Genomic DNA, 26,612 nt, shown 5'->3' with positions numbered 1-26,612 from the left:
AGGCCTTTTTATGTTCCCTTGTACTGTGTTTTGAACCGTAGTAACTATTTTGTTACCACGTCTTAAGACTTTAAAAATTACTTTTGAATGAGAACGCAAAACATTGATGTTGTGGAAAATACAAAAAAGGATAAGCAATAAAAGAACAACAACCCGTTATCCCACCACGCAGAGATCACCACTGCTAGCTAATTCAATGTCTTGGTGAAGAGATAGATGTACATATTTTTTCAAAGAAAATTTGCACAATGGCAGACTTGGAGTTTTGGAACCTCTTTACACATTATATGTTACTCAATTTCCCTTATCTAAGGAGAAAAAAGAATTTTTTTCTTGTTACTTAAATGAACCTGATGTGGATTAAGGCTGCCCCAGCTAGAGAAGCCCAAGGTGACCTGGCCTACAGGCCAAACTATACGACCCAGTGGACTTTTTTTTATGGTATGAATTAGGACTGCCCCAGGGAGAGAAGCCCGGGGCATCCTCACCTGCATGCCGATCTATATGGCCAGATTCGTATCTAAAGTTATATGACCGCACAATAACCAGACCCCATCTGCACTGAAATCATTTAATGACTTTTTACATCATCTTTTTCTTTTTCTTTATTTTCCAGTAAAAATAAGTCACGTACCCATGCCAGCGGGGACAGCAGCAGGAGCTCTGACCGCCCGTGGGTCCTGTCCCCACGCACCAGCTCTGCCTGCCCATGGGTCCTGTCCCCATGCCAGCGGGGGCAGCAGAAGCAGCGGCAGCAGAAGCTCTGACTGCCCATGGGTCCTGTCCCCATGCTATTCCACACTATTCTCTAAATAAAAGAGCACTACTGCCAGACCTTGAGAGTCCAAGAAATCTTTCTTTCGACTCCTCGGCTCACCGACCCCGCATCAAACCCATTTGTTATAGGCTAACAATGTTTGAAACGGCAAAGCTTCTACTGGTCTGTCAGTTCCTTCAGTCTTCTGATGGCCGACTTTGCTGTGACTGCAGAAGAGGGATTGCAGGTCCAGGTGACACCAGCTACCGTTTTCATGCAGGAAGCACAGTGGCAGATCCCCACAGCCCGTCTCTTCCTCTTGGTTTTGCCACAGAAGGAACAAGTGTACGTGGCGTGATGGCTGATTTCAATTTTCTTCACCATTTTCCTGAGAGAGGCACCATAATGGACAGCATATTTACCAATGACTCCTACCTGTTTGGTGTGTTTAGCCATGTCACTGCAAAGTAGCTCTGAGCCCAGAGAGTGAAAAAAGTTATTTTTAGTGTCTGCTTATTATTCCTTCTTATGAATTCTCCATAGTACAATTTTAACCAATTCCCTAGCAGCCAGTTTTAGTTTTTTTAATAATTCACTTTTTCCACATTTAACATAAGTTTACTTCTTCACTATACTTGGGTATACTATACTATACTGAAAATTCTAATGAAGGGTAGCAGAATGTGCCACTCTAAAATATGCCTGTTTCTCATAAGGATTATTTTTGAGAAAAAATATACAGGAGAAGCTCTAAAAACATTAGAATTTAGCCTTTTGTAAGGGAAATTTACACTTATAAGGGAAATCTCCATTGGTAAGGGTATCTCCCTTTGTGTTCCAGGAACAGAATGATGACTCTAAATCACAAGAAATTCTCATCAGTGAAGAAAATACAGAACTTAAATCTGCCTAACAACTTTACCCTTGTTCACTGTGCTTCTCCTAGCAACCTCCTATTGTTACCAGAACATTGAGTTCTTGTTGTTTCCCAGGATAGAAATCAAGAGAGACAACCAATGGGAGCAGAAAAGTAAAAGTTTTATTAGCTTGTGCACAGGAGAGGCACAACAAAGCAGGTACAGAAAGGAAAGGGGCAGCTGGCCAGCTCGTTAGGGAGCGGGATTGTGGGGATTTTATTAGGCCAAGGCTGGGGAGGAGTGCCTTGTCATGGCATGTAGAGATGGGCTTTCCCTGCACCTGTGCTGTTGTTCAATATGCCACCTCATGTGATGCATGTATCATTAACATGCTAGCTCTCTACCCCTGGGTGTGCTTTTTACTATGCTGATGGGCCTAGGGTCACATTCAGTGGACTCCTGGGTGCTGGGGCACATGCCTAAACCCAGGAAAGCCCTGAGGCTGTGGAATGGGGATCTTGGTGGCCTCTATCTGAATCTCCTAGCCTGCCTGTTGGTTAGGGCCCATCTTGTTAGGGCCTTATCTCATTAGGCCTGGGGCCTTGCAGATGGCCTTGTCTCATTAGGCTGGTTCCCGCCTCACTATAACTGGTCTCCCCCTCTCCCCACTTCCCTTTCATCCCCTCACCCCAACATCTTTCTTTTGTCTTTAGCTGAAGATGTCTTTTAAGGTGGTGGCTTGGGGCATTTAGGGGAATTTTACTAAGTTCTCCTTGGTGTCTCCCATGCACATATTGCAGGGGAGGAAGACAAATCCTCTACCCACTCTAGGTCCTTCTGTCTGGGCTATGAATTAAATTCATCTGAGACAGAATAACAGGAGAAAATCAAACAAAGCTGTATACATGGGAGACACTCAGGAAAACTGAGCAACTCACCAAAATGGGGGAGGCTGTTCCCTTAACTACTATTTTTGGCTAAAGACAGAGGAGAGTGTTGGGGATAGTGGTTTGGGGCTTCAAAGGGGAGGAAGGCAATTCACACGGAAAGGGAAAAGCAAGTGTTTGGTAGACAGAACTTTGATAAGAATGGGCTTAACAAGGACCCTCACGGTCTATGGATACCCAGAGTTATCTATGGTGATGGCTTGTCCCGGGGACAGGAAGCCCTTCTCTCTTAAATTCTTTCAGGCAGTTAGGGGGAAGGTCAAAGTCTCATTCAGAGTCTTTTGTTCTTAAAAATAATCAAGGCAAGGCAAAGAGATACATTTTGGGGTGGCCAATTCTGATCTCCCACAATGTACATGAGATGTACATGTTATTAAACTTCTGTTTGTCTCTTGTTAATCGGACTTATTACCAGGGTGGGAGAGTGTCTCAGTCACAGAAACCAGAAGGGTGGAGGGAAAATAATTTTTCCTCCCCCAAGTTATTCTTTTCTATTACATCAAAAAATTTAAACTGTAGTTGTATTAGAGATCATAATTTGGTACCGCAGTTCTCCTCATTATTTATTTTCAAAATTTCCTAATCTAGTTTCACAAGATTCCTCTTTTGGGCAATCATTTTGTGGACTTTGAAAACAATTTTCTTTGGGCTTTTAATCATAATTGCATTAACTTTATAAATTAATTGGAATAGAATTAAAATCCTTTAAAAATCAAGTTCTCATATCCAGAAACTTGGTGTTTCTAGTTTTTTAAAAAGCCTTTTATTTTTTAGTGACCAAACTAAAGATTTGATTTTCATACAATATTTAAAATGGAATAATCTTTTATTCATACAGTGAATTTTCTTTTTTATTTCCCCCCAACAAATATAGGGTTATCCTCTGAAATTGTTTCAACACTAATATAATTTTTAAAACTCTAATAACTATTTTAATGTAACCTCTCATTCTTCAATTGTTTGTTTGAAAAGTGGTTACAAGCTGAAACGTTGCAGTTAGAAAAACCTGGTCTTAAATTAAATCTTCTCTACTGACCAAATTTTAGCTGACTTGCTTATGCTGTCTAAAATCTTTGCTCATCTATAAAGTTGTATTGGAGTAGGAAGAGTACTTACTTCATGAAGTTACTGTAAGAATTAATGGAGATAACTGTTATAAAATACTGAGTATAGAGCCTACCTCTATTTAATATAAGTAATTTTTATTTTTAGTAACTAGATTTAAAATATTCTGTATTTATATTGAATGGGTTCAGAACCAGTATTCCCAGAATGTGCCACTTTGGCATGTAGATTATTTTAAGCTGAAGACAATTAAGGCCCAGGAAACTGAGGAAGAGCTTTTTACCTCCTTGTTAACTGCCTGAATGAATTTAGATAGGGGGCCTGGTCCAGGAAGAGAGCTATCACCAGAGATAACTACGAAAATTATGGGCTAGTGTGGTAAACTGTGGCGGAGATTGGCAGGGCCTGTTTCTTCAAATTCCTCTCTGTGTCCCATTGTCTCTGCATAGCTTGACAAACATTTGTTTATCAAACATTTGCTCTTTCCTTCTTCCTGTGAATTGTCTTCCTTCCCATTGAAGCCTCAGGCCCCCATCCCCTTCTCCAAATCTCAGGATGGCATATAAGCCTCAATTGCCTAACTGCCCTGGAACCTCTTATGTTTATGTGAGGCTCCAGTACATAAGAAATGAAATTTGTTTTTCTTCTGTTAATCTGTGTTATGTTAATTTAATTAATAGACCAGTCAAAAGAACCTGGAAAGTGTGGGGGAGGGACAAATTTTCCTTTACCCTCCTAGGTTCTTCATTTATATATCTATCAAATATATTAAAATATATTTACATTAATAAATACTAAAAAGATACATTAAAATATTGTATATTTCATATTAAATAATATATTAAATAACATTTGTTTTTACTACATATCTGTTATTAACACCAAGTCCAGAGCCATTTTAAACATGCATTTATAGATTTTTATTGACATTTATTTTTGGTCAAAGTACATTTTAATATTTATTAGCCTGAATAAAATAAACATTTATTACCTTGTTCTTCTGTGCAAATTTCTGATATATGGATGTAAATTTTTATCAAGTATTCTCTATTTTGAAACAGCTTTTAATTAGTATCCTAACAACTAAAAATATAAGTGGAGGATGGTCACAGTAAAGGACCCATTCCTGCTCCATCTTTACGAAAACCCCACTCTCAGACACTACCACTACAGCAGTAAAATTAATATTTTTATATAAACAGTTGCAGTAGTAAGCGGAGATAAAAGTCTGGAAAAGGAGAAACTTATAAAAACTACAAAAAACAATCTTAGGAGAAAGGCATTATTTGGGAGCCTCAGAAATGTGTATTGTTGGGAGCTCCCTAATTCTCCGCCTTTAGTTTTTGCCCCTTGTCCAGTGTCCCTGCCTTCCTCCAAACTACTGGACCCCACAGTCACTCAAGCTTTTTCATTATTCCGGTAGGTAATTAATTTTCATTAAAATCAGTAGCATTTATTTAAATATGAGATTGTTGATAGATTGGAAGAAGCAGGAGGTAGACTCAATTAACAAGGTCATCCAGATCAACCTTTTTCCAGATAAATTACTATCGTGAAGTGATAAGGCAGGATAAGTCTTTCCAACTGGTCTTTGCCCCATGGACCCCTCTGATCTTAAGTCGGCCTCCTCCATTTTAACTACTTTGAATATTCATTTAACAATCCCTACATTTTCCTTTATGCAATCTTATCCTCATTTAATCTCAACTTCTTTTTTGCTCTTATTTTATATCACTTAATTTTATTATGAAATTAACAAATTTGTTGACCGTATTTTATGGGCTTGTCATTAAACTAGGGTCTAGGGAGATGTAAATATAAATAAAACTCAGTCTCTAAGGGACTTTGTAAATTAGTGGATAAGATGCACAATAAATCTAATATGGAAAGACACTGTGGGGTGCTTTTGTAGTTGTCCAGAGTCTGTAAAGAGAGAAATTAATAAGAAGACTAACTCCAGAAAGGAAGTTTAAATAATACTTTCATAAATCTTCTGCCACTGAAATTGAACTTTTCCTTTTATGAAAATAACTTTAAAGTATAAACCATGACATTCTAAAAACTTCTTCAGGATTTAATTGCACTTAAAAATATCTAAATTATTTTAGCAAGACTTTTTTTTTTTTTTTGCTGAGGAACGTTTGCCTAAGCTAACATCTGTCACCAATCTTCCTCTTTTTGCTTGAGGAAAATTCAGCCTGAGCTACCCTCTGTGGCTAATCTTCCTCTGTCTTGTATGTGAGTCACTGCCACAGCATGGCTGATGAATGATGTAGGTCCACACCAGAGAACCAAATCTGGGCCACCAACGTGGAGTGCACCAAACTTAACCACCAGGCAACTGGGCTGGCCCCAGCAAGATTTTTTTGAAAGTTTTGTTATCTCCACTTTTAAATCCAAGTTTTAATTTGTTTCTGATTATGTGGATAGTTCCTGTTCATGTATCAAGTAAACTCGTAGGTGCTTTTTCCAATGAGATTGGCGTAATAGTCAATTAATTAAAAAAAGTGGAATTATAAACAATGATATACATATCACACTTGAATATTTTATTTTACCTAAAATATAAAAATTTATATTCATTTGTCAGCTATTTGATTATAGGTTCATTGATTTGATAAATCAAACCACAACAATAGTTATAATGGTATGATTTTAACAATGTGGTGGTTCTTAAAGGGGGGAATAGAAACAATGCAATAAAGCAAGTGCTAGTAATTGCATCACCAACATCAATAATAAGAACAACATAATATTATATTATTAAAAACGAAAGAAGTCAAGGGGGTCTCCTTTGGAGCTATTTCACTTATTCTACTTGACATTTCTAGTTCTAAGAGAAATAGTTGTTTAAAACTTACACAAATAATGCAGATGACTTTTTAAGAGGGAAAAATTGAATTATAAGATTCACAGAAATCAGGATTTGGGTACTGCAACATCAAATAATCATAAGCTAAAAAGAAAAGGAAAGAAAGGTAGTATTTACCTCCTTTTTGTGATTGCTGCAATCACTTTTATTCCAAGGAATATTATTTGCATGTGATTGTAGTTGAGATTTAAATATAGGAAATACAAATATTTCAAGACTTGGAAAATATGTTTATTCCAATGGACTAGAAATGCTATAGAAATTCATTTCCATTAAGATATATTCATGAGGAAAAACTAAACTAGCTGATGTGCACTTAGGTGGAGAGGAATTGAAGGCTCTCTAGCTGGGGTGACTTGGTGATCTGAGAAGGCTGAGTGATGATGGTGGGGGAAGGGGACAGCAAAAATCGGCAATACCAGGACTATATGATCCTGATGTGGTAAGGTAAAGAATCTGATTTACAATGTCCACCTTTCGTAATATTTGTTGTTAAGGCACACGACCTTCCTAATCAATTCCACACCACCTTTACTTCACTACCATTTATGTAAACAGTCCTTTATGAATTGTATTCTCTGCCTGAACGGATACCGAAACGAGGAATTTACCTGCCTGGATTACTACAGCATCCCCATTTTGGAGGGTGAGGTGTCCTTAGTCAGATTCAAAGACCAAATCATAGGGTGCTCAATTTTTGTCCCAGATGGACATTTAATCCTACACAGGTTATCACCAGGATATCCAAATTTTGCTCTAGCGGGTCTATCAAATTCAAGCTGTATTTATTCAGTAAGGGTTTTGTTCTTTACAAGGCAAATTAATTCAGGGCCTTAGGAAAATATAACAATATACTTTTTAAATGACTTAGTCAAACTTTCTTTATAGTATTAGTTCATATTCAACATCTCTCTCCTATCCTGGAACAATGTCACTTGAAGACACAGCTCACTTTTGTGATAAAGTGGTTGGCTCTGAAAAGAGCCTTTTGGTTTGGACAGATCTAAGCTGCACACTATGCCAGACTTCTACTTGCCCTTGGCCTTGTGATGACTCTCAGTCTTCTTGGGCAGCAGCACGGCCTGGATGTTGGGCAGCACACCACCCTGCGCGATGGTCACTTTGCCCAGCAGCTTGTTGAGCTCCTCGTCGTTGCGGATGGCCAGCTGCAGGTGGCGCGGGATGATGCGCGTCTTCTTGTTGTCGCGGGCCGCGTTGCCCGCCAGCTCCAGAATCTCGGCCGTCAGGTACTCCAGCACCGCCGCCAGGTACACCGGCGCGCCGGCCCCGACCCGCTCGGAATAGTTGCCCTTGCGGAGCAGGCGGTGCACTCGGCCCACGGGGAACTGCAGCCCGGCCCGAGAAGAGCGGGTCTTGGCCTTGGCGCGAGCCTTGCCTCCCTGCTTGCCTCGTCCAGACATGATGAAGATGCAACCACTGACCAGACTAATGTCTGAATTGAGCCAACCAGAGCTACATTACTTATAGTCTTTACTGGGCGCGAAAATGAAAGTGTACTATTGGCTAAAACTACAATTTCACTTAAACCAATGGAATCGTGGTTTTGAAATACGTTTATTTTGATTGGGCAAAATCAACATGACGTTTCAAGGATTCTCCACCAATCAGAGACAGGACTTTATTCACTGCCTTCTTTGTATAAGAAGCAGTGAATGAAGAGGACATTTACAGTCTCATACTCATTCTTCTTATTACCCTCTGGTGTTTCTGCCATCGTTGTCGACCATGCCTGAACCTTCTAAGTCGGCCCCTGCCCCGAAGAAGGGCTCCAAGAAGGCGGTGACCAAGGCGCAGAAGAAGGACGGCAAGAAGCGCAAGCGCAGCCGCAAGGAGAGCTACTCGGTCTACGTGTACAAGGTGCTGAAGCAGGTCCACCCCGACACCGGCATCTCGTCCAAGGCCATGGGCATCATGAACTCGTTCGTCAACGACATCTTCGAGCGCATCGCGGGCGAGGCGTCGCGCCTGGCGCATTACAACAAGCGCTCGACCATCACCTCCAGGGAGATCCAGACGGCCGTGCGCCTGCTGCTGCCCGGGGAGCTGGCCAAGCACGCCGTGTCGGAGGGCACCAAGGCCGTCACCAAGTACACCAGCTCCAAGTGAGCCCGTCTGCAGCGGAGTGACTCGTCAAGCTAGGCCCACACCCCAAAGGCTCTTTTCAGAGCCACTCAGTATTCCCAAGAGACCTGGCACTCGCTTTTTACAGCGGTAAGTGTTTCTTATTTGCTACAGAGGAACCGTTTCCGCGTTTCCACATCTTGATCTTGTTCGAGTTTATTTTCACTACAATGTACGTGATGCAGCAACGCTCGAGACATTTATGAACAAGCATCACGTTCATTAGATAAATGTAGTAAAGAAAAACAATGTACCCTTTGTCCCCAAACAAAATCCGCTCACCTTTAAAAATGTTACCCTAGCAGAAGTTTTCGCCAGCAATTCCTTGAGCGCTGTCCTTCATTTTGCCGCGTGCCTGAACTAATGAAGCGCTTGGCACACTCTAACAAACATAGATCGTCTCAATTATTTGAGTTTACGTTTGGGGGCTGTGGTGGCTCTCTTCCCTTTCCCTGACTTTGGATTTGCCACATACTAACTTAGAAAAGCAGAAGAAAGAAAATGGAAGTGAACCCAATTTACGCGTCAGTCAGGCGCCGCGTTGGCACCGAGAGCCAATCCAGACGCTGCGCGGGCAGTTTGAAATTAACCACCGATTTCCCTTTGCGAGTCTGTCCTAATTGGGAGAATTCTGGGAAGTGTGGCTTTGTGGTAGGAAATCTGCCATTTCACCCTCTCCTCATTTCTCTGAGTGAAATTCCCCTACGAAAGGGGTTAGGTTTTACTCGCTACCCTTTCTGTCAGGGTCTGCTGCATATTTTTCTCTGTGTGACTTGCATTTACTATTTCTCTATTAAGTGGAAGAAATTTTAAGAAACTGGGAAGTAGAGCAGGAGAAGGGCTGTTCCCTCACCCCCTCGCCAATTCAGGAAGTCAAAATCCATCTCCATTTTAAGCCCTCAGGAATGGCATATTTAAAACTATTTGGTTTTTGCCGGGAATCGGCATGGAAACGCTTCCACATTGAACCGTATCAGCTGAAGGTTTTTGACGATACCTTTTATCCAGTTACAACACTCCACTGATAATTTCACTCTGAGGTGTTTACATGAGAATATTGTGTGCACACGCAACAGGAGACATACAAAATGGAGTAGCGCTATTCTTAACAGCAAAATAGAAGCAACCACACGTTCATGGCCAAAAGAACAAACACATTTATTGAGGTATATTCACACAATGGGATATCATGTAGCAGAGAAAATAATTGAAATACACAGTACTTGGCTGAATTTCAGAAACATAAATCTCAGAACTTTCATATATAACATTTTATAAAGCTCAAAAATAGAACCAAAGTATCTGTTAAAGAGAACTTCATGAATAAATTTTTTAAAATATCAGGCAGTGGGTACCTCAGGGATAAAGGCAGAGCAAGGGGATAGGGAAAAACCAGTAAATACGCCGACACTCTAGATTTGGGATTAGTTCTATCATGAGTGTTTTATATACTTTGCTTTATACTTTAAGTGGACGTTACATGTATTCCCTTTATGTATCAGATACTGTGCTGAAAAATAGAATAGAGAGGGAAACAACCCGTGTATAGAAACAAGTTCTAGGCATCGTATATTTGTCAAAAAGGAAAGTTCATACGTGAGAACCTAATAGTGTTTCTCTAGATAATATTAACATTCTTTTAAAGAGTAGGAGAAAAGGAAGACAGAGGTCATTAAAATGGCCTGTGGACTTAAAACACTCAAGATTTTGGCTACAGTTAGAGTCAGTAGCTGCCCCCTCCAGCTCCTCCAGCTCCTCCAGCTCCTCCAGCTCCTCCAGCTCCTCCAGCTCCTCCAGCTCCTCCAGCTCTTGTAAACTTCCTGTTTATACAGCTTCTCAAAATCTCTGTGACAGCTCCCTGATGGAGGTGTGTATATATACATGTGCATGTGTGTATTTTGTATGTATTTTATGTATTTAAATATATATGTATGTATATCCCTCCCTCAATTCTGTTAGAAGAGAAATTATACTTTTTCATTTATGTATCTTCTCTCCTACCATGTCCCTCTCAAGATATTTGAGGACAGTATACTCGCCATACATTTGGGGTTTTTTTATCACTACTTTTCAGAGTACATGTGCCTTTGATCCTGTCCATTCATCCATTAATTCAGATCATTGGCAGAAAATTCTGATATTGTTTTGTTTTACAGAATGAGGAAACAGCAGATGAAATTCAGGAGAGGAAATGGGAAGAGCATTTAGAGAGATTAAGTTACCTAAACACATTCTCCAGGCCCAGGATATATATATATATATATTTTCTCCATATAGTCATATATATATATATATATATATATATATAGGTATTCATATATACATATATTCACATATATATATAAGTTTGGTCTATCAGAGAGTGCTTGATGACTTGGAATTGTCAGCGGGGAAGATGTCTAGAAGAATATGAAGGAGGGGCCGGCTAAAGCCTGTGGGCAGAATAGAAAGGAGCATGCAGAAGAAATTGGTGGCCCCTCTATACAAGGTTTACATGTCAAGTTCATTACACTCCAGTAGTTAGAAAGTTAAAATTTCTAAAAGAGAGGGCGAGAAAAATTAAAAAAAAAAACTCAAAGCTAGATTTTGTGGGTTATTTGCACCTTGGTGAGCTAAGGTAAGGGTCTAACCCTTTGTTGCTGAAGTTATCTTGATTAATTTATGCTATCATTGATCAGCCTTGGGAAATTGATTTGAGCTAATCCAAACCTGGATGTCACTTTATTGTTTTACACTGGGGTTTATACTTAGTATCTTCAAGAATTCATGTGATTTGCCCCAAATAATTTTAGGTCAATTATTTTTTTTTCCCTAAAGAACAATTTATAGAACAGAAAGGAACTGATTGGAGCATAGAAATAGATCAGAGACTCTGAAGGACAGTTTTTCCAAGTTATGTCACCTGAAAATGGCCTTTGTTCAGCCTAGAGAAATTTATGTTTTTGTCATTGGAAACAGCACTTCCTTCCACGGAGATTGTTCAAAATGTACTGACAAAGCTTAACTCTTTTTTCACTCCTGTCTAGATTCCATGTAGTTTACCATCCTTCAGTTATGACATTGTATTGGGCACTTTAATTTGGCTACCACTTATCTTAGTTACATTTTAGATTCCCTGATGCGGAACACGCATGCATCTCATCCTCCAAAAATATCCAAACCTTCTCAAATGCGTATTACTTCTACAGATGACTAGTTTATCCATTTCCTAACACCTTTTAACTTCTATTTCAGAGGTTCACCTTTTCTGATATTGTCACTAAATCATAAAAATGCTGCCTGTTGGGAGACTTCGTGAAGTAAAGAAGAGGTGAGGTAGTAAAAAACAAACAAATTAACAAAAACACAAGGAAATTTTTCCAGACCTGAATAATGATAAAAAATTTCTATCAACTCCTATAGAGTTGAACACTCACATAAGTATTCCTAGGGCTCAATGATGTGACTGATTCAAATTAAGGGTTTATTAAGGGCCTAAAAGTGCAAAGAACAATGCTAAGAACTAGATGGGGATAGACTCTGAGGACAAATAACCCCACCCACTGCAGGTCTGTAACAATTCCCACACCTGATAGAAGGAAGAACAACTTAAGCGCCTCAGCCAAAGGTCTGTGTTTACATTAGAAATAAGCAATTATTTTTAATGGAGAAATTGTGAAAAGCTGTAAGGGAACACTGGGATGCCAAGGATATTAATTTGAGGAGAACCTTTAAATTTCAAGACACAAGGGCAGAGACTCAGGCCAGGTCCTAGTGCAGCCATTTGGAGAAGCAGTGGGGGTTGCAACCTGTGTTTATGGATGACCTGTGAGGTCAATGCTTAATGTAGTTTATTAAACAATACTATCCAGCAGTGTGCTCCTTGATATTCACCCAAAGGAGTTGAAGCTTGTGTACATGCAAAACCTGCACGTGGATGTTTATAGCAGCTTTATTCATAATTACCAAAACTTGAAAGCAACAAAGATGTCCTTCAGTAGGTGAATGGATAAATATTAACTGTAATGCATTCAGACAACGGAGTATCATTCAGTGCTAAAAAGAAATGAGATGTGAAGCCATGAGAAGACATGGAGGAACTTTAAATGTATATTACCAGTGGAAGAAACCAATCTGAAAATGCTACATACTATATGATTCCAACTGTATGATATTTTGAGAAAGGCAAAAACTATAGAGGCAGTGAAAAGATCAATGGTTACTAGGCATTTGGGGGGAGGGAGAGATGAATTGGTGGAGGATAGATTTTTAGGGCAGTGAAAATATTCTATATGAGAGGCCAGCCCCATGGCCGAGTGGTTAAGTTGGCGCACTCTGTTTCCTGCGGCCCAGGGTTTCGCTGGTTTGGATCCTGGGGGCGGACATGGCACCACTCATCAGGCCACATTGAGGTGGCATCCCACATGCCACAACAAGAAGGACCTACAAGTAAAAATACACAACTATGCACTGGGGGGATTTGGGGATTAAAAAGCAGAAAAAAAAAAAGAAGATTGGCAACACTTGTTAGCTCAGGTGTCAATCTTTAGAAAAAAAATTCTATATGATACTATAATGATGGATACATTTCATTATACATTTATCCAAACCACAGAATGTACAACACTAAGAGCGAAGCTTAATGTATTATGAACTTTGGGAGATTGTGATGTGTCAGCGTAGGTCCATCACTTATAACAAATGTACCATCGTGGTGAGAGATGTTGATAAGGAGGGAGGCTATGCATATGTGGGGACAAAAAGTATATGGGAAATCTCTGTACCTTCCTCTTAATTTTGCTGTGACCTAAAATAAAGTCTTAAAAAAAAGAAAGGCAAAGATAAAGCAACATATAGTTGTTTATGCATTTCTTACGTATTTAGCTAGTTGACTTCTGAACTATCTTGTCACTCAAGAACAACAAAACATACGCTATTCTACCAATTGACCACTCGATGCCAAATTTCCTGTTTGTTCAAACTGCCTATGAAAATATATAGGTGACTTAATATGTTTAATTTGCCATATGGCAAGATGTAAATGACTGCCTACCGTGAAGTCTCTCAAGGCTAAGGTCTTGAGACCGGGGAAGAGGCACACTACTTTGAATCTTCGTCTCACATTCAGATTGAATAGGTCTGGACTATATCTTTTTGGAAACTGTATTTATAATTTATTTATAATTATTTATAATATATAATATTATATATAATGTATATTATATCAAAGTAATGAATATTAATTATCTCTTAATAAATTAATTAAATTGATAGTTCAATCAAATCAATTAATTTAACAGTTAAATTATTAATTAATGTGCTTATTAAAATAAATAATATTCCTTTATAATTTATTTATAATTCCAAATTTCTGAATTTTTATATTAGACATGACTTTAAAAAGAATAATTTTAACATATGTTATAATAAAACATAGAAACAAAATATTTCCCAGAGGATTTCCTCAGATGCTTAGAATGAAGAACAGATCCATTAATAAATTGACATTTTTGATGTGTTTTAATTCTTTAAAAATGATTTTTTATATCATGTCTGCTTTAATTGTGAAAGCAATACAGAGTATAAAATTGAGAGTATAAGGATGGCCTATTCATGCAAATATTCAGGATCAGCATAGAACTAAATGTTTGATGATGGTGAGTGTCTGAAGTTCCCGCACTTGTCTAACAAAAAGAAAACTATCAAGTTGCACTTTAATTAATATTAGGAGTATGTATATGTGATGTAAACATGGAGTTGCATCTAAAATATGTTATAATCCAAATATACCAGTGTCTTTTACCAGTTGGTTCTTGTGAAACAGTGTTTTGAGAATATGGAACCATATAAAATTCTCCCACTCAAATTTGAAAGATACCATTGTATAAATGTAACACCAGCCTTTTAAAAATAATTCTTTATTAATTTGATTCCACTGTAGCTTCATCTTAATTTACTTGTTTGTTTCCAACATTTTTAACTGACATCTTGAAAATAAATCAGTGGAATATTAAGGTATTCTGTATGTGTTAATGTATTTGTATTTGGCAAAAGCCTTAAGAAATTGAAATTCAATGCTGCCTGAAATTAAAATCATTATGAGTGCATATGTGCTTATATATGTGCATATATTTATGATGTATATAGTATATACATATAAAATATGTATTATTTGTAGACATATACACTAAAATAGTTTATATTTTAATTTTTACAAAATTCTTATTCCAAGAAGGTGCCAAAAAACACAGAGGCATAGTCTGTCCAGTCTCCAAATACTTCATGCTCATGGTACGGAACAGTAGGGAGAAGGGGAGTATAGATAGATCCTATCCTTCCAAATTTTAGCTATATAGTCCATGAAGCAAAATGCACTTTATGCATTCAAACATACACTGAAATATAGATATTATACATATATTTTGCATATACATATTTAGTGGAATTAATGGAATAATCAGAAACAGGACACTCAAGGCCTTTGTATTTTTTGGTGTCCTCTTGGAGTAAGAGTGGTTAGAAATGCTAAAATTCCATTTTTTAGAAATAACTGGTGTGCAGATGATAATGACAGGGAGAATCATTTGGAACTATACATTGAAAAAAAACCCCACCATAGTAAGAGTATTCTCATATTTATTAGCTGTGGACTATATTAATTTTTGCAAAAGCTCAAAGTGGAATATTATGGCAATGGTTTTTGGAGTTTTTTTCCTCCCCAAAGCCCCAGTACATAGTTGTATATCCTAGTTGTATGTCCTTCTGGTTCTATGTGTGATGCCGCCACAGCATGGCTTAACGAGTGGTGTGTAGGTCTGCACCCAGGATCCAAACTGGAGAACCCAGGGCCCCCAAGTGAGCACTGGAACTTAACAGCTACACTACTGGGCTAGCCCATCAAAGTGGAATATTAAAATTCCTAATGTATCATGAGAATTCTTTTAATATGTACCTGGATAAGAGTCCATTGTATGCTTTCTAAAATTTTTTCGAAGCTGTTAGCTCAGGAAGAAAAATGAGTTAGATTAAAAAAGTATTTTATGCTAGGACAAGATAAAAAACTTTCAGTGTAAAGGGTAACATGCACTTAGCCTTTACAAACAGTATTTTTAATGTGTCATTAAAGTGGTCTCAAGGTCCCCTGAGCTAGCTGGGTACATCAGCACTCGTGCAGAATAATCGAACATAAACCCTGCTATGGAGATTTCTCTCTCTATGCAAGAAGCTAAAGTCCTTGAAGAGGAACTGATTACAAGTTTTGAGGCAAGGGAATTCCCGATGAGTCTAGGACATCATACTGACTGAAAGCAAGGATGATCTCAGATCTCTGGATTAACAATAAAAAGAGTTAGAGCAATAGGGGCTGGCCCAGTGGTGGAGTAGTTAAATTCACAGGCTCTGCTTCCGTGCCCGGGGATTCCCGTATTCCGGCCACAGACCTAGCACCACTTGCCAAGGCACACTGTGGCGCCTCTCACATAAAATAGAGGAAGATTGGCCCTGAGCTAACATCTGTTGCCAATCTTCCATACAAAAAAAAAAAAGAGCAGGAGAGAGGCAAGAAAGACTGAAAGAATCCCCACTGTGTAAGTAGTGCTAATCTGAGAATTAAGATTAAACAGAAAAATCGTTCTTGTTAATTGGAATAGATTCAGCATGTAAAAAGCCAAGAATCCATGATAACAATCAATTGGAACAAATACTATGATGAACTGAATATGAAGTTCACACTGCACATCTCACAATTCATCTTTTCCCAGGTCATTGATCCCTACATGGCTGAGATCAGCATCATGTGCCCCAGAGAGCACCCATTCTCTCGCTCTTAAGATTCTGTTGTACTTACATTAGCGAAAGCTCCACCTCCTGCAGTCCTATAGATCAAGGCTCAAAAAAGAGCTCCCTGAGAAACCCACTGATGCTTCACTCACTGAAATTTCATTTCAGAAGAGCAAATTTCATTTTAATGACTGCCTTTGTTGGGAATCCAAACTCTAATTCCTGAGGCATTCTCAAATTATCCTGTGTATCAGCTTCTGACACAGCCACCCCAATGGTACCACCAACAATATGGTTACTAAATAAATAAATGAAAGCTTTGCTTTCTTTTTTGTCCTAAAGGCAGTGATTCTCAAACTGTGGTCTGGGGACCCTGAAAGTCCCTGAGACCCTTTTGGTGGATCTGTGAGGAGAAAATTGTTTTCATAATTATCTTGAAACTTACTTTCCTTTTCCACTGTCATTTTCACTTGACAGTTATATTGCAACAGATTGAATGCAGAAACAAATACAAGAATCTTTTTCTTTTATTAAGCCAGACATTAAAGATATTTGCAAAATGTAAAACAATGCTACTCTTCTTACTAAATCTTTTGTTATTTTGAAAAATATAGCTATCTTTGTAGAATAGATATGTTAAAATGGCTTTATTATTGTAATTTTAAAATGAACTGATAAATATTTTCCGAGTTTTAATTTCTAATAAGGTGAATGTCAATAGCTATAACCTGTGGAAACACAATGTCTTTGGATCCTCAGCACTTTTTAAGAGTGTAAATGGGTCATGAGACTGGAAAGTTTGAGAGCTTCTGCCTTAGGGTATGTCACACTAGGAATGCTGGAACTACTGTTTTTTAAAAGTATTTGGAACATTCCTTCCTGTGTGCTTATGTTACCATCTGGATACACAGATCCATTTGCTTCATTTTGCTGTTTATGTTTAAGGATTGGGCTTTTAAAATTTGGTTTTATTATTACATAAAATATTCTACGTAGTTCCAAGGTCAACTTTTCATACTATGGTTTATCTTTCCATTGTTTGTTAATTATAAGCAATATATGTATGTATTCTTAACAGCCCTCTATTAGATAAACAGTAACATCTTACACACCATTTTCTCTAACGTGCTTTTTTCACTGACAATATATATCTTGAAGATCATTCCATAACAGCATATGAAGCTTTTCCTTCTGTCTTATTTTCCAGCTGCATAATACTCTGGGTTTTCTTCTTTTTCCGATTCTTGGCTCTGTAATTCTTCATTCTCTTGATAGCTGCCTGATCCCTTCAATCAGATTGTTTTGTAGTTGTTTTAAGCATTAGGGTTGATTTGAGTTGTCTAGTCTACCATTACTGGAAATATAATCAATAGTATAGTAGTCGTTAACATGCTTTTTGAACGTCAGCACCTAAATTTCTCTAGGACTTCCAATCCTTAAAATCTTTAAAATGCAGTTGTATAAAATTGATATGGGCCGGTACAGTCATTCCCTCTGGTCCAGGGATGGATTCCTCATGTACTAACTCAAGTTCTCACTAATGATGCTCAAGTTAGCAAATCAGTTGCCATGGTGAGTTAGTTGTGAATGACCAAAGAAAAGAGATGGCCAATTGAATGTAAATAAATAACTGGTCATAGGACTAGAGGAAGAGACTAAACACTATACTGTTGAGTCAAGAAGTCATGTTTATAAATTTAAAGAAATCAGTAACTTTTATAGTTAAAGTGGCTGTGAAGTACAAAGTTTAAAAACACAGAGATTAATTCCACCACCTTATTGGTAAAGGAAATAGGATGTACCTAAAAAAGTATATGTCATATTTGAGTCAAATTTCTTGAAGTATAGGCATTTCATTCTGGCTCTATATTTTTGCAGGGTTCACACCAAGGAGCTTAACATTCAACCACTCAAACATCTTCACCTCACCAACTAGGACATTTTTATCTGCTAATCACATCTTTCTTCCTTGAACTTTCACTTCCACCCTGTTTTCTACAATTACATCCACCACTTCTTGCACTAAGACGATTCTTCTCAAGCCATCAGAACACTGAGTTCATCAGAGAGCTAAGAGTGACATCTACAATGGCTTCACCAGTTCTGCCGCCCTGATGATCCTCTAACGTGTTTTTGTTGGATTGGAAAATCTAGATGGAGGAAAATCTTTGAATACCGTCCTGACTTCTTAAGTTGGGATGCCTAATTCTTCAGCTGTATCAACCTGCAGTAGTTGCTTACTCCCACCCACAGACTTCTACAAGCTACAAACCATAATTTAAATAACTTTTCACTTGTAATTTGATGGAGTTAAGAACTATAGAAGAATACATACAAATTCGTCTGCACTGTGCCCTGCTGCTCCAGTATCCCTGCCGTCAGTTCATTCTCTGCAGGAAGGTGATGAATGGCCTGCAATAGACCTTTAAGGCTGCTATCATTCTGTATCTATTTTATAGATGAATAAACTGATGCACAGAAAAGGGGAGTACTTTGTCTAAGTAGCTGGAGGATCAATGACAGAGTCTGTTTATGAACCTCATGGCAGTGACCTTCACTGTAAAAATGATAGATTCTGTGGTCTGTTGTTATACCATCAAACTAAATTCTTTTGAAATAAATGGAGATGAGCTGTTCATATTTGTTTTAATAGCACAAATAAGATGCCATTCTTTACTTAAAAAATGTTTTTCCTCCTTTTGTTCCCAAGGACAGGAAAAAAATAAAATGGAAACTTTTTCTTGGGGAACTCTGGTCAAATTCTCTTTGGAGGGTCATATAACTCCTCCCTATCATCATACAATTAATAATGTTTTCCTTTCCTGAGGGCAACAAGCATGTATAGCAAAGTCTCCCTGTTGAATATTGTACTGAAATTAAGATAAACTAAAATCTATATGTAACTTTTCCAAAAGTTAACGTTCAAAAATTGCAATCACATAGTGCTTGCAGACACCCTGTATATCATTTGTCTGAAATGTGTGCCAATTTGCAGCTAAATCGTGCTGCCAAAGAGCAGAGAGAAACTTGCCCAATGGATGGAGTTATTATTATTTTATTATTATTATTATTATTATTATTATTATTATTGGTGGGGAAGATTGGCCCTGTGCTAACATCTGTGCCCACCTTCCTCTATTTTTTGTATGTGGGCTGCCACCACAGCATGGCTTGATGAGCAGTGTGTGGGTCCACACCCAGGATCTGAAACTGCAAACTCCGGGATGGAGTGTGCGAACTTAACCACTACACCACCGGGCCAGGCCCCTGAATGGTGCTATTAGTATATCTCACATCTAACTGTAATTTCTGCCTTCAAGGCTGTCATGAAATAGACCATGAGAGTCATCTCTCTGAAGCAGCAGCCCCAATGGGAAGACCCTCTATGCTCTCGCTCCCAGAGGGTAGCGGTCCAGATTTGTGCACGTGAAGACTAAAAGGTATCACTGTAGATGACACAAGAATGTTGTTTAATTATTTTCAATAGATTTTTTTGAAATAGCAGTTTAAACATTAACTTTTCCTTATTCTTAGTTTCCTCTTGTCAGTCTCATTGCTTTTTGTCAAAGAACCAAAGCTAGGCCTAGTCCAGAGCACCCCTGATTTCTATGGCTATTCTACTTAAAGGAAGGCAGCTGTTACGGGGTGAATTATATCCATGCCCCCCCCACATTTTTATGTTGAAGTTCTAACCACAGTGCCACAGTAACTGTATTTGGGAATAGAGTCTTTAAAGAGGTAATTAAATTAAAATGAGGTCTTGAGGGTGGGTCCTTCTCCAATATGAAAAGTGTCCTTTAAAGAAAAGGACATTTGGGCATAAGCATGTACAGAGGGAAGACATGTGAAGACAGAGGGAGAAGATGGCCATCTGTAAGCCAAGGAGAGAGGCCTGGAGCAGATCCTTCCCGCACAGCCTTCAGAAGGAAGCAAACCTGCTGGCTCCTTGATGTCGAACTTCTAGCCTCCAGAACTGTGAGAAAATAAATTCCTATTGTTGAAGCCACCCAGTCTGGGGTAACTTGCTGTGACAGCCATAGCAAACTAATATAGCAGCCAACACATTAATATAATGTGACATTCTGAATCATCTGTCTGTTTGTCTGTAAACCTAAGATACTGCTAGTACTTGCCTCATTGGATTGGAAAAATAAATTAGAGAATGTACAGTGTCTAGAAGATAGTACACACTTAATAAATGCCAGCTGATAAAGTTATTTTTCATCCACATTCCAAAAGCAAGATGTAAGCGCTGTACAGTTTTTTCCTTGAGGGCAGATCCTTAAGTGCAGAGCCATACTGTAAACTCTGATGTTCAGTAGTCCCACAAATAGCAATGTATTAGAGAAAACTGAATCAAGAATTTCCAGATGTATAGGGCAATAAGCAAGAGAAAAACAAGAATGAGAATAAAATACTGAAAATATAAAAACTGGGTAGAGCACCAAAGCAGGTCATTCTGATAGTCCACATTAATAAAGAAGCTACTCAAGCAGCCTAAACAGATGGAAGGAGCACAGGCCCTGGAAACTCTTTGGAGACTGATGCTCTACTCCATGGTTGCTGGCTGGGTATCTTGGAAAATTTAACGAGCCTGTGATTCTCTTGATTTTCTGCATAATGGAGCCAATAATAAGGCCCCAGTTTTCTCAGAAGGACTTTATGAGATGACGTACACTGCTTCCGAGCACGTTCTTGGACCTGGATGAGGTTCCTATGTGAAAGTTACTACGAAAAAGGCATTGTATAGATTTTTTTCTTTCAAGAAAATAAGTATTTGTTAAATAGTGTGAGAAATAAAAATAAGTATAATTTTTATGTGTTCCACCACAATGTGAGCTTCTCTGGGTTGTATATTTTTATATTTCCTGAGTTAGGCATATAATAGTGGCTCAATTAAATAATACGTTAATTAAACTGGCATTTTCCCAGATCTGTATGAAGTACCACTGGGGGCATGGGAAATTGTTGTAAGTAGTATGTGGACTTTGGTATTTGTTTTTGTTTTTGTTTTTAAAGATTTTATTTTATTTTTCCTTTTTCTCCCCAAAGCCCCCCGGTAGGTAGTTGTATATTCTTCGTTGTGGGTCCTTCTAGTTGTGGCATGTGGGACGCTGCCTCAGCGTGGTTTGATGAGCAGTGCCATCTCCGCGCCCAGGATTCAGGCCAACGAAACACTGGGCCGCCTGCTGCCGAGCGCGCGAACTTAACCGCTCAGCCCTGGGGCTACTCCCCGGACTTTGGTGTTTGAAATGTTGCAACAGAGAGTGAATATATCATTCTCTTTCCTACTCTATTTAAATCTTCAAGTAACTGGAGAAGAGCCAGTTTCGTGCTGAGGGTCTTTAAGGCCTGACTATCATGTTTTAACACCTCCTCACCCCCCTTTTCTAACTGTATAACAAAGAACAACTCTCAGGCTCAAAGTAGTAGGCAGCAAACAGCATAAAACTGGCATTAAATAATATGTATATTTTAAAAATATTATTTTACATTGACCTTCTGTTTATGGTCAGAGGTAGAAATTTTCCACTAGAGTAGGGATGTAAAGTTGTCTTTTAAAATAAATTGATTTCATCTTCTAAAGAGTATATTTAAAGAAAAATCTTAAGTAAATAATAGTATAGATTGTACCTAGATATAACAAAAAGAAAAAAATTTGTAAAAGTGGCACTCAAATGACTGAAGTGTGAACACTACTGAATAAAACAATGTAAGCAATGTCAAAACAGTACATAGCAAAATGATACTATGATGACATTTTATATTTCTAAATAAATTATATATCTAGATATGGTATATAAATATATAAATTATATCTTAATATTAATATAATGCTAATTATATTAGATAATATAGAAAATTTATATATTATAAATATATAAGTGAAGTTATATGAAATATAATATTGTGTAATATAAGTAATAATAATAACATAACATTAAACTATATTTAATATTAACTGCTGTAAGAATTTGGAGAAGTAAATATTATTCTGGAACATGGCAATCAGGAAAGTTTCTTGGAGGAGGTTCAACCTGGGAAGAAGGGCTTGACTGGGACTGGAGCTCCCTCCCAAGGTCCAAGAAAAGGCTCCCTCATATGGCTGTTGGCTGGAGGCTTCAGTCCTCACCATGTGGGCATCTCTGTAGGGTTACTTACGACAAGGGCTGGCTTCCTTCTCCTTCCTCAGGAGCAAGTGATCCAAGACAGAGTGTGAGGGATGAAGATGGAAGTCTCTTATTTAACCTTGGAAGTGACGTGCCATCACTTCTGCCATATTTTGTTGGCTAACCCTAGTACAATGTGGGAAGGGCTACACAAGGGCACAAATATCAGAAGGCAGGATGTCACTGGGAGACCTTAGAGGCTACTTCCAATGGTGGGCACAGTGTTCCTCTCCACCCCCATAGCCATTAGCATTATCTGAGGAGTTTCAAATAGACCAGATGCCCAGGCCTCTCTCCTGATCAATTAAATTATAATCTCTGAGGTGGAAGCAAGGCAATGACATATTTTTTTTCCAAAGTTCTACCACCAATGAACCACTGGATGCAAGAGGAATGAGAAACTGGGAATATGTAACTGATCCAGCGAGAGCGGTCATTTGATTATTATCTAGTTTTATGGACAATGTACCATGACAAGAAATATGAGAGATTTTGCTCTCTTGGGTTGAGACAAGGTGGAAATAAGGTCAGCCAGAAAAAGTTAAAGAAAAAAGTGGCAGAAAAGTTAAAATTCAGGAGTGGACATACGTATTAAATGGTAGGCATGGCATTTAGTATTTGAAAGACAGTCTTATTTGTCAGAGGCCCTTGGTTTGTGTGGTCCCTGGTGACTCCAGCTGGAAGCAGGTTCAAAATTGGTGATTTTCCCACAAGAATTTGCTCAGTTCAGGAGGCTGTGGAGAAGGATACTGTTCTGGAACAAAAAGTAAATATTGTGAGTAAAGGGCCTAGAGCTCATATCTGTAGGAAAGGGTCTGGTAATTCTCTGGGGTCCCTGATGCCCTGACTTAACCTAGGAATCCTCCTTTCCTCTAACCTCCCTAGGAGGTTTTAGCCAAGAAGCAAAATGATGCTCACACACAGAGCACCTTGCATGTTGTCCCTTTGAAGTCCTTAATCATGGGTTGAGATGAGTCACAGCTGATCACCCCAAATCCACAGCTTTCTGCAGCTACTGAGAATTTGAAATATATCACAATAAAATCCAAAGCCATTATTCTGTCATATAGGGTCCTACACATTCTGGAAAGCCCCCTTCCTACCTCAGTTACCCCACCTCCAACAACTTTCTTCCTTGCTCCCTCCATTCCAGCCACATTGGCCACCTGCTGTGCCTTGACTAAAACCAGGTATTCCTCACCCCTCAACACTGCCACCTCCCCACTTCAGATCTACCACAGAGCTTCTTTACTTGTTCCTTCTTCTTTCTGCCTAGAATAATCTTCCCCAATGGCACACTCCCTCATCTCATAGGTGTTAAAATTTCACCTTTTTGATGAGCATTCTGTGATTATATTATTTAAAGGGGAAAACACAAAACCACTCCCTATCTTCATTTTATGCTCTGTCTTCCTCCCAAACATTTAATATCTTCTCACACTCTTTTTGTTATGTGTTCGTCTGTTCCCATATTGACATATCAGAGAAAATAAACTCTATGAATCCATGACTCTTTTTCTGTTTAGTTCACTGCTATAATTCCGGTGCCTAGAGAAGTTTCTGGGAAATAATATGTAGCCAACAAATATTTACTGAATTTAAAAATGAACTAGGAAACAACTATAGTCAACACTGTATGGGCTGAACTTTGAGATTCAGTTCGATGAGTAAGTGAAAATGTCCTAACCCTTTCAAATACTAAATAAATGTATAAGATTCATTTTTAATATATAAAAATATATTTGTGCATAATAATCCACAATTCATAAAGCGCTCACAAAGCATTTTCACCCATTCTCCCAATAGTCATGTGACTATGAATTGCTGTTATCTCCAATTTACTGATACTGAAAATGGGTTTCAGAGAAGTCAAAATGCTGGCCTCTTGAAGTAAATGGCCAAATATTTTAGGAATTGGTCTCCTAATTTCAAAACTGGGTACCACTATAGGTCTCATAGACCAACCATAATAGAGGAGATAGGTAATGTCAGTTAAAAAAGCATTGGCATAGCGGTTAAATTCACGTGCTCCATTTCCACAACCTGCGGTTCAGGCAGTGCAGATTCTGGTTTCAGACCTACACACTGCTCATGAATCCATGCTTTGGCAGCATCCCACATACAAAGTAGAAGAAGATTGGCACCGATGTTAGCTCAGGGACAATCTTCAAGCAAAAAGAGGAAGATTGGCAACATATGTTAACTCAGGGCAATCTTCCTCACCAAAGGAAAAAAAAGGATTATAAAACAAAAACAAAAATGTTAAATATTATAAGAAGACTATTTAGAAATAAATTACACTTCTGAAATTATTAGGTCTAATGGAGATGAAATTGCAAAGATACGGGAAAGAGAGGGAGGTCCCAGTTTGCACATAGGCAAGGTGTATGGATGTGGAAGAGGTTGAAACAGGAAACAGGAAAGAAAAAACTCTAGAGAAGCTTCAAGAAGGGAAACAAATGCAAACTGGAATAATCAGGGAAGATTTCAGAGGATATTAGATTTGGGGTTGGTTTTGAAGGAAAAACAGGATTTGGATGGTAGACGAACAGGGACTTTACATCAAGAGAACAGCTCTAAGGTACATTTCAGGAAATAATTGTACCTTTGTGAGCCTAATTTAGTTGATTTCTTCACTGCATCAGTAATAGTAGTAATTTTATATTCGATATTGATTGATGTAGTAAGGAAATGGACTAATATTAAACCTCATTACTATTATCCAAGTGTTTCCAGCCACTTTATCAAGGCTGGAGGGAAGACAGCCACAGTCTGTGTCAGTGGATTTGGTTGCTTAACTCTGTCTTTTGCTCTCTGAGCTCAAAGAGTTCAGCCAAAATTTTGTGCTTTTTATTCACACAAGCCCTTCTAGGGCCTACTGTCCTTTAACGGAAAAAGATTGAGTAATAGCTAGAAAGACAATAAAGATGCTGGACTTTAAGATCTTAATATCTGATGGTCTCTAGAATCGTAGGGACTTGTATTCCCACATTGATTCTTGAACAAGCTCTAAAACACCTGCCTAAACACGGGAGATTGTGCTTCCCTCGGGGGGAAAATGCCCTCCTGCCACTCTCTCTCTTTCTTAGTTCAAAAAGATTGCCCTTTCATTTAGAATGTCTCCCTTATTATAGAAAAAAAAAAAAAAGGTTAGGGGGGAATACAATGAAATGTATCATGGAGTTGACTTGACTCAGAAAAGAAACTGACCTACATTTTAAAACTTTTTTCCCAAGAAAAATTTTGACCATGTAAAAATCAGTGTACAGAAATGCCATCCTGAAAAGTGGTGAAACATTAAAAGGCAAGTGAAGGGGTCGGCCCAGTGGCATAGTGGTTAAGCTCTTGTGCTCCTCTTCGGTGGCCGTGGATTCACAGGTTCAGATCCTGACCGAGGAATGAGCGCCGCTGGTCAAGCCATGCTGTGGCAGCATCCCACACAAATGGAGGAAGATGGGCACAGATGTTAGCTCAGTGACAATCTTCCTCAAGCAAAAAGAGGATTGGCAACAGATATTAGCTCAGGGCCAATCTTCCTCACACACACACAAAAAAAGCCAGAAAGCACAAGGATAAAATTTTTTAAAAGTATACTAATTATTACTGATGTGATATTCAGGGCATCCTACTGTTGGTGGGTAGAGATGAAAAATGGTGGTGTAACCTGTAAAGGAAGTAGATGTTCATCCAATGATTTTCACTAAGAGTTGTTAGGGGTTTTTTTTTCACATGAAAGAGCATTTGAAATCTTTTAGCCACAAATTTAATCAGTGACTCTCAGCACTGAGTCTGGATACTAAGTGAAATAAGCACAACAAAATTCACTTTGGATTTGATCTTTGTAATGCACACAAAAAAATCTTACTTAAAACACACAAGACCAAAAACTAACTTTTGTACAAAATTAGGAACAATAAAGGGTTCGGATTAAAACCTGCCTTTGTCTTCCTCTAAAACGGGATAAACTGGGTGCCAGTTCTCTTTAGAAAGCGTGGATGGCTCTGAAAAGAGCCTTTGGGTTGTGGGTAGTTGTGGGTAGCTGCC

General features: G+C 38.4%; 2 protein-coding genes across 2 annotated transcripts; one reads left to right on the top strand and one right to left on the bottom strand.

The window, feature by feature from the left end:
* Positions 1-7,526: 7,526 nt before the first annotated feature.
* On the bottom strand, positions 7,527-7,919 carry LOC124226319 (histone H2A type 1-D). Its single transcript, XM_046639419.1, has one exon. The coding sequence runs from the start codon at positions 7,917-7,919 to the stop codon at positions 7,527-7,529; it is 393 nt and encodes a 130-aa protein (XP_046495375.1).
* A 296-nt stretch (positions 7,920-8,215) lies between these two features.
* On the top strand, positions 8,216-8,681 carry LOC124226320 (histone H2B type 1-N). Its single transcript, XM_046639420.1, has one exon. The coding sequence runs from the start codon at positions 8,245-8,247 to the stop codon at positions 8,623-8,625; it is 381 nt and encodes a 126-aa protein (XP_046495376.1). The 5' UTR covers positions 8,216-8,244; the 3' UTR covers positions 8,626-8,681.
* The last annotated feature ends 17,931 nt before the right edge of the window (positions 8,682-26,612 follow it).

Source organism: Equus quagga, chromosome 15 (genome assembly GCF_021613505.1).
Source record: "Equus quagga isolate Etosha38 chromosome 15, UCLA_HA_Equagga_1.0, whole genome shotgun sequence".
NCBI lineage: Eukaryota > Metazoa > Chordata > Mammalia > Perissodactyla > Equidae > Equus > Equus quagga.
This window is presented reverse-complemented; position numbering and strand designations above follow the sequence as displayed.

Bases quoted from the DNA above. Each gene is read 5' to 3' on its own strand.
- LOC124226319 (XM_046639419.1), bottom strand. From the start codon at position 7,919: ATGTCTGGACGAGGCAAGCAGGGAGGCAAGGCTCGCGCCAAGGCCAAG.
- LOC124226320 (XM_046639420.1), top strand. From the start codon at position 8,245: ATGCCTGAACCTTCTAAGTCGGCCCCTGCCCCGAAGAAGGGCTCCAAG.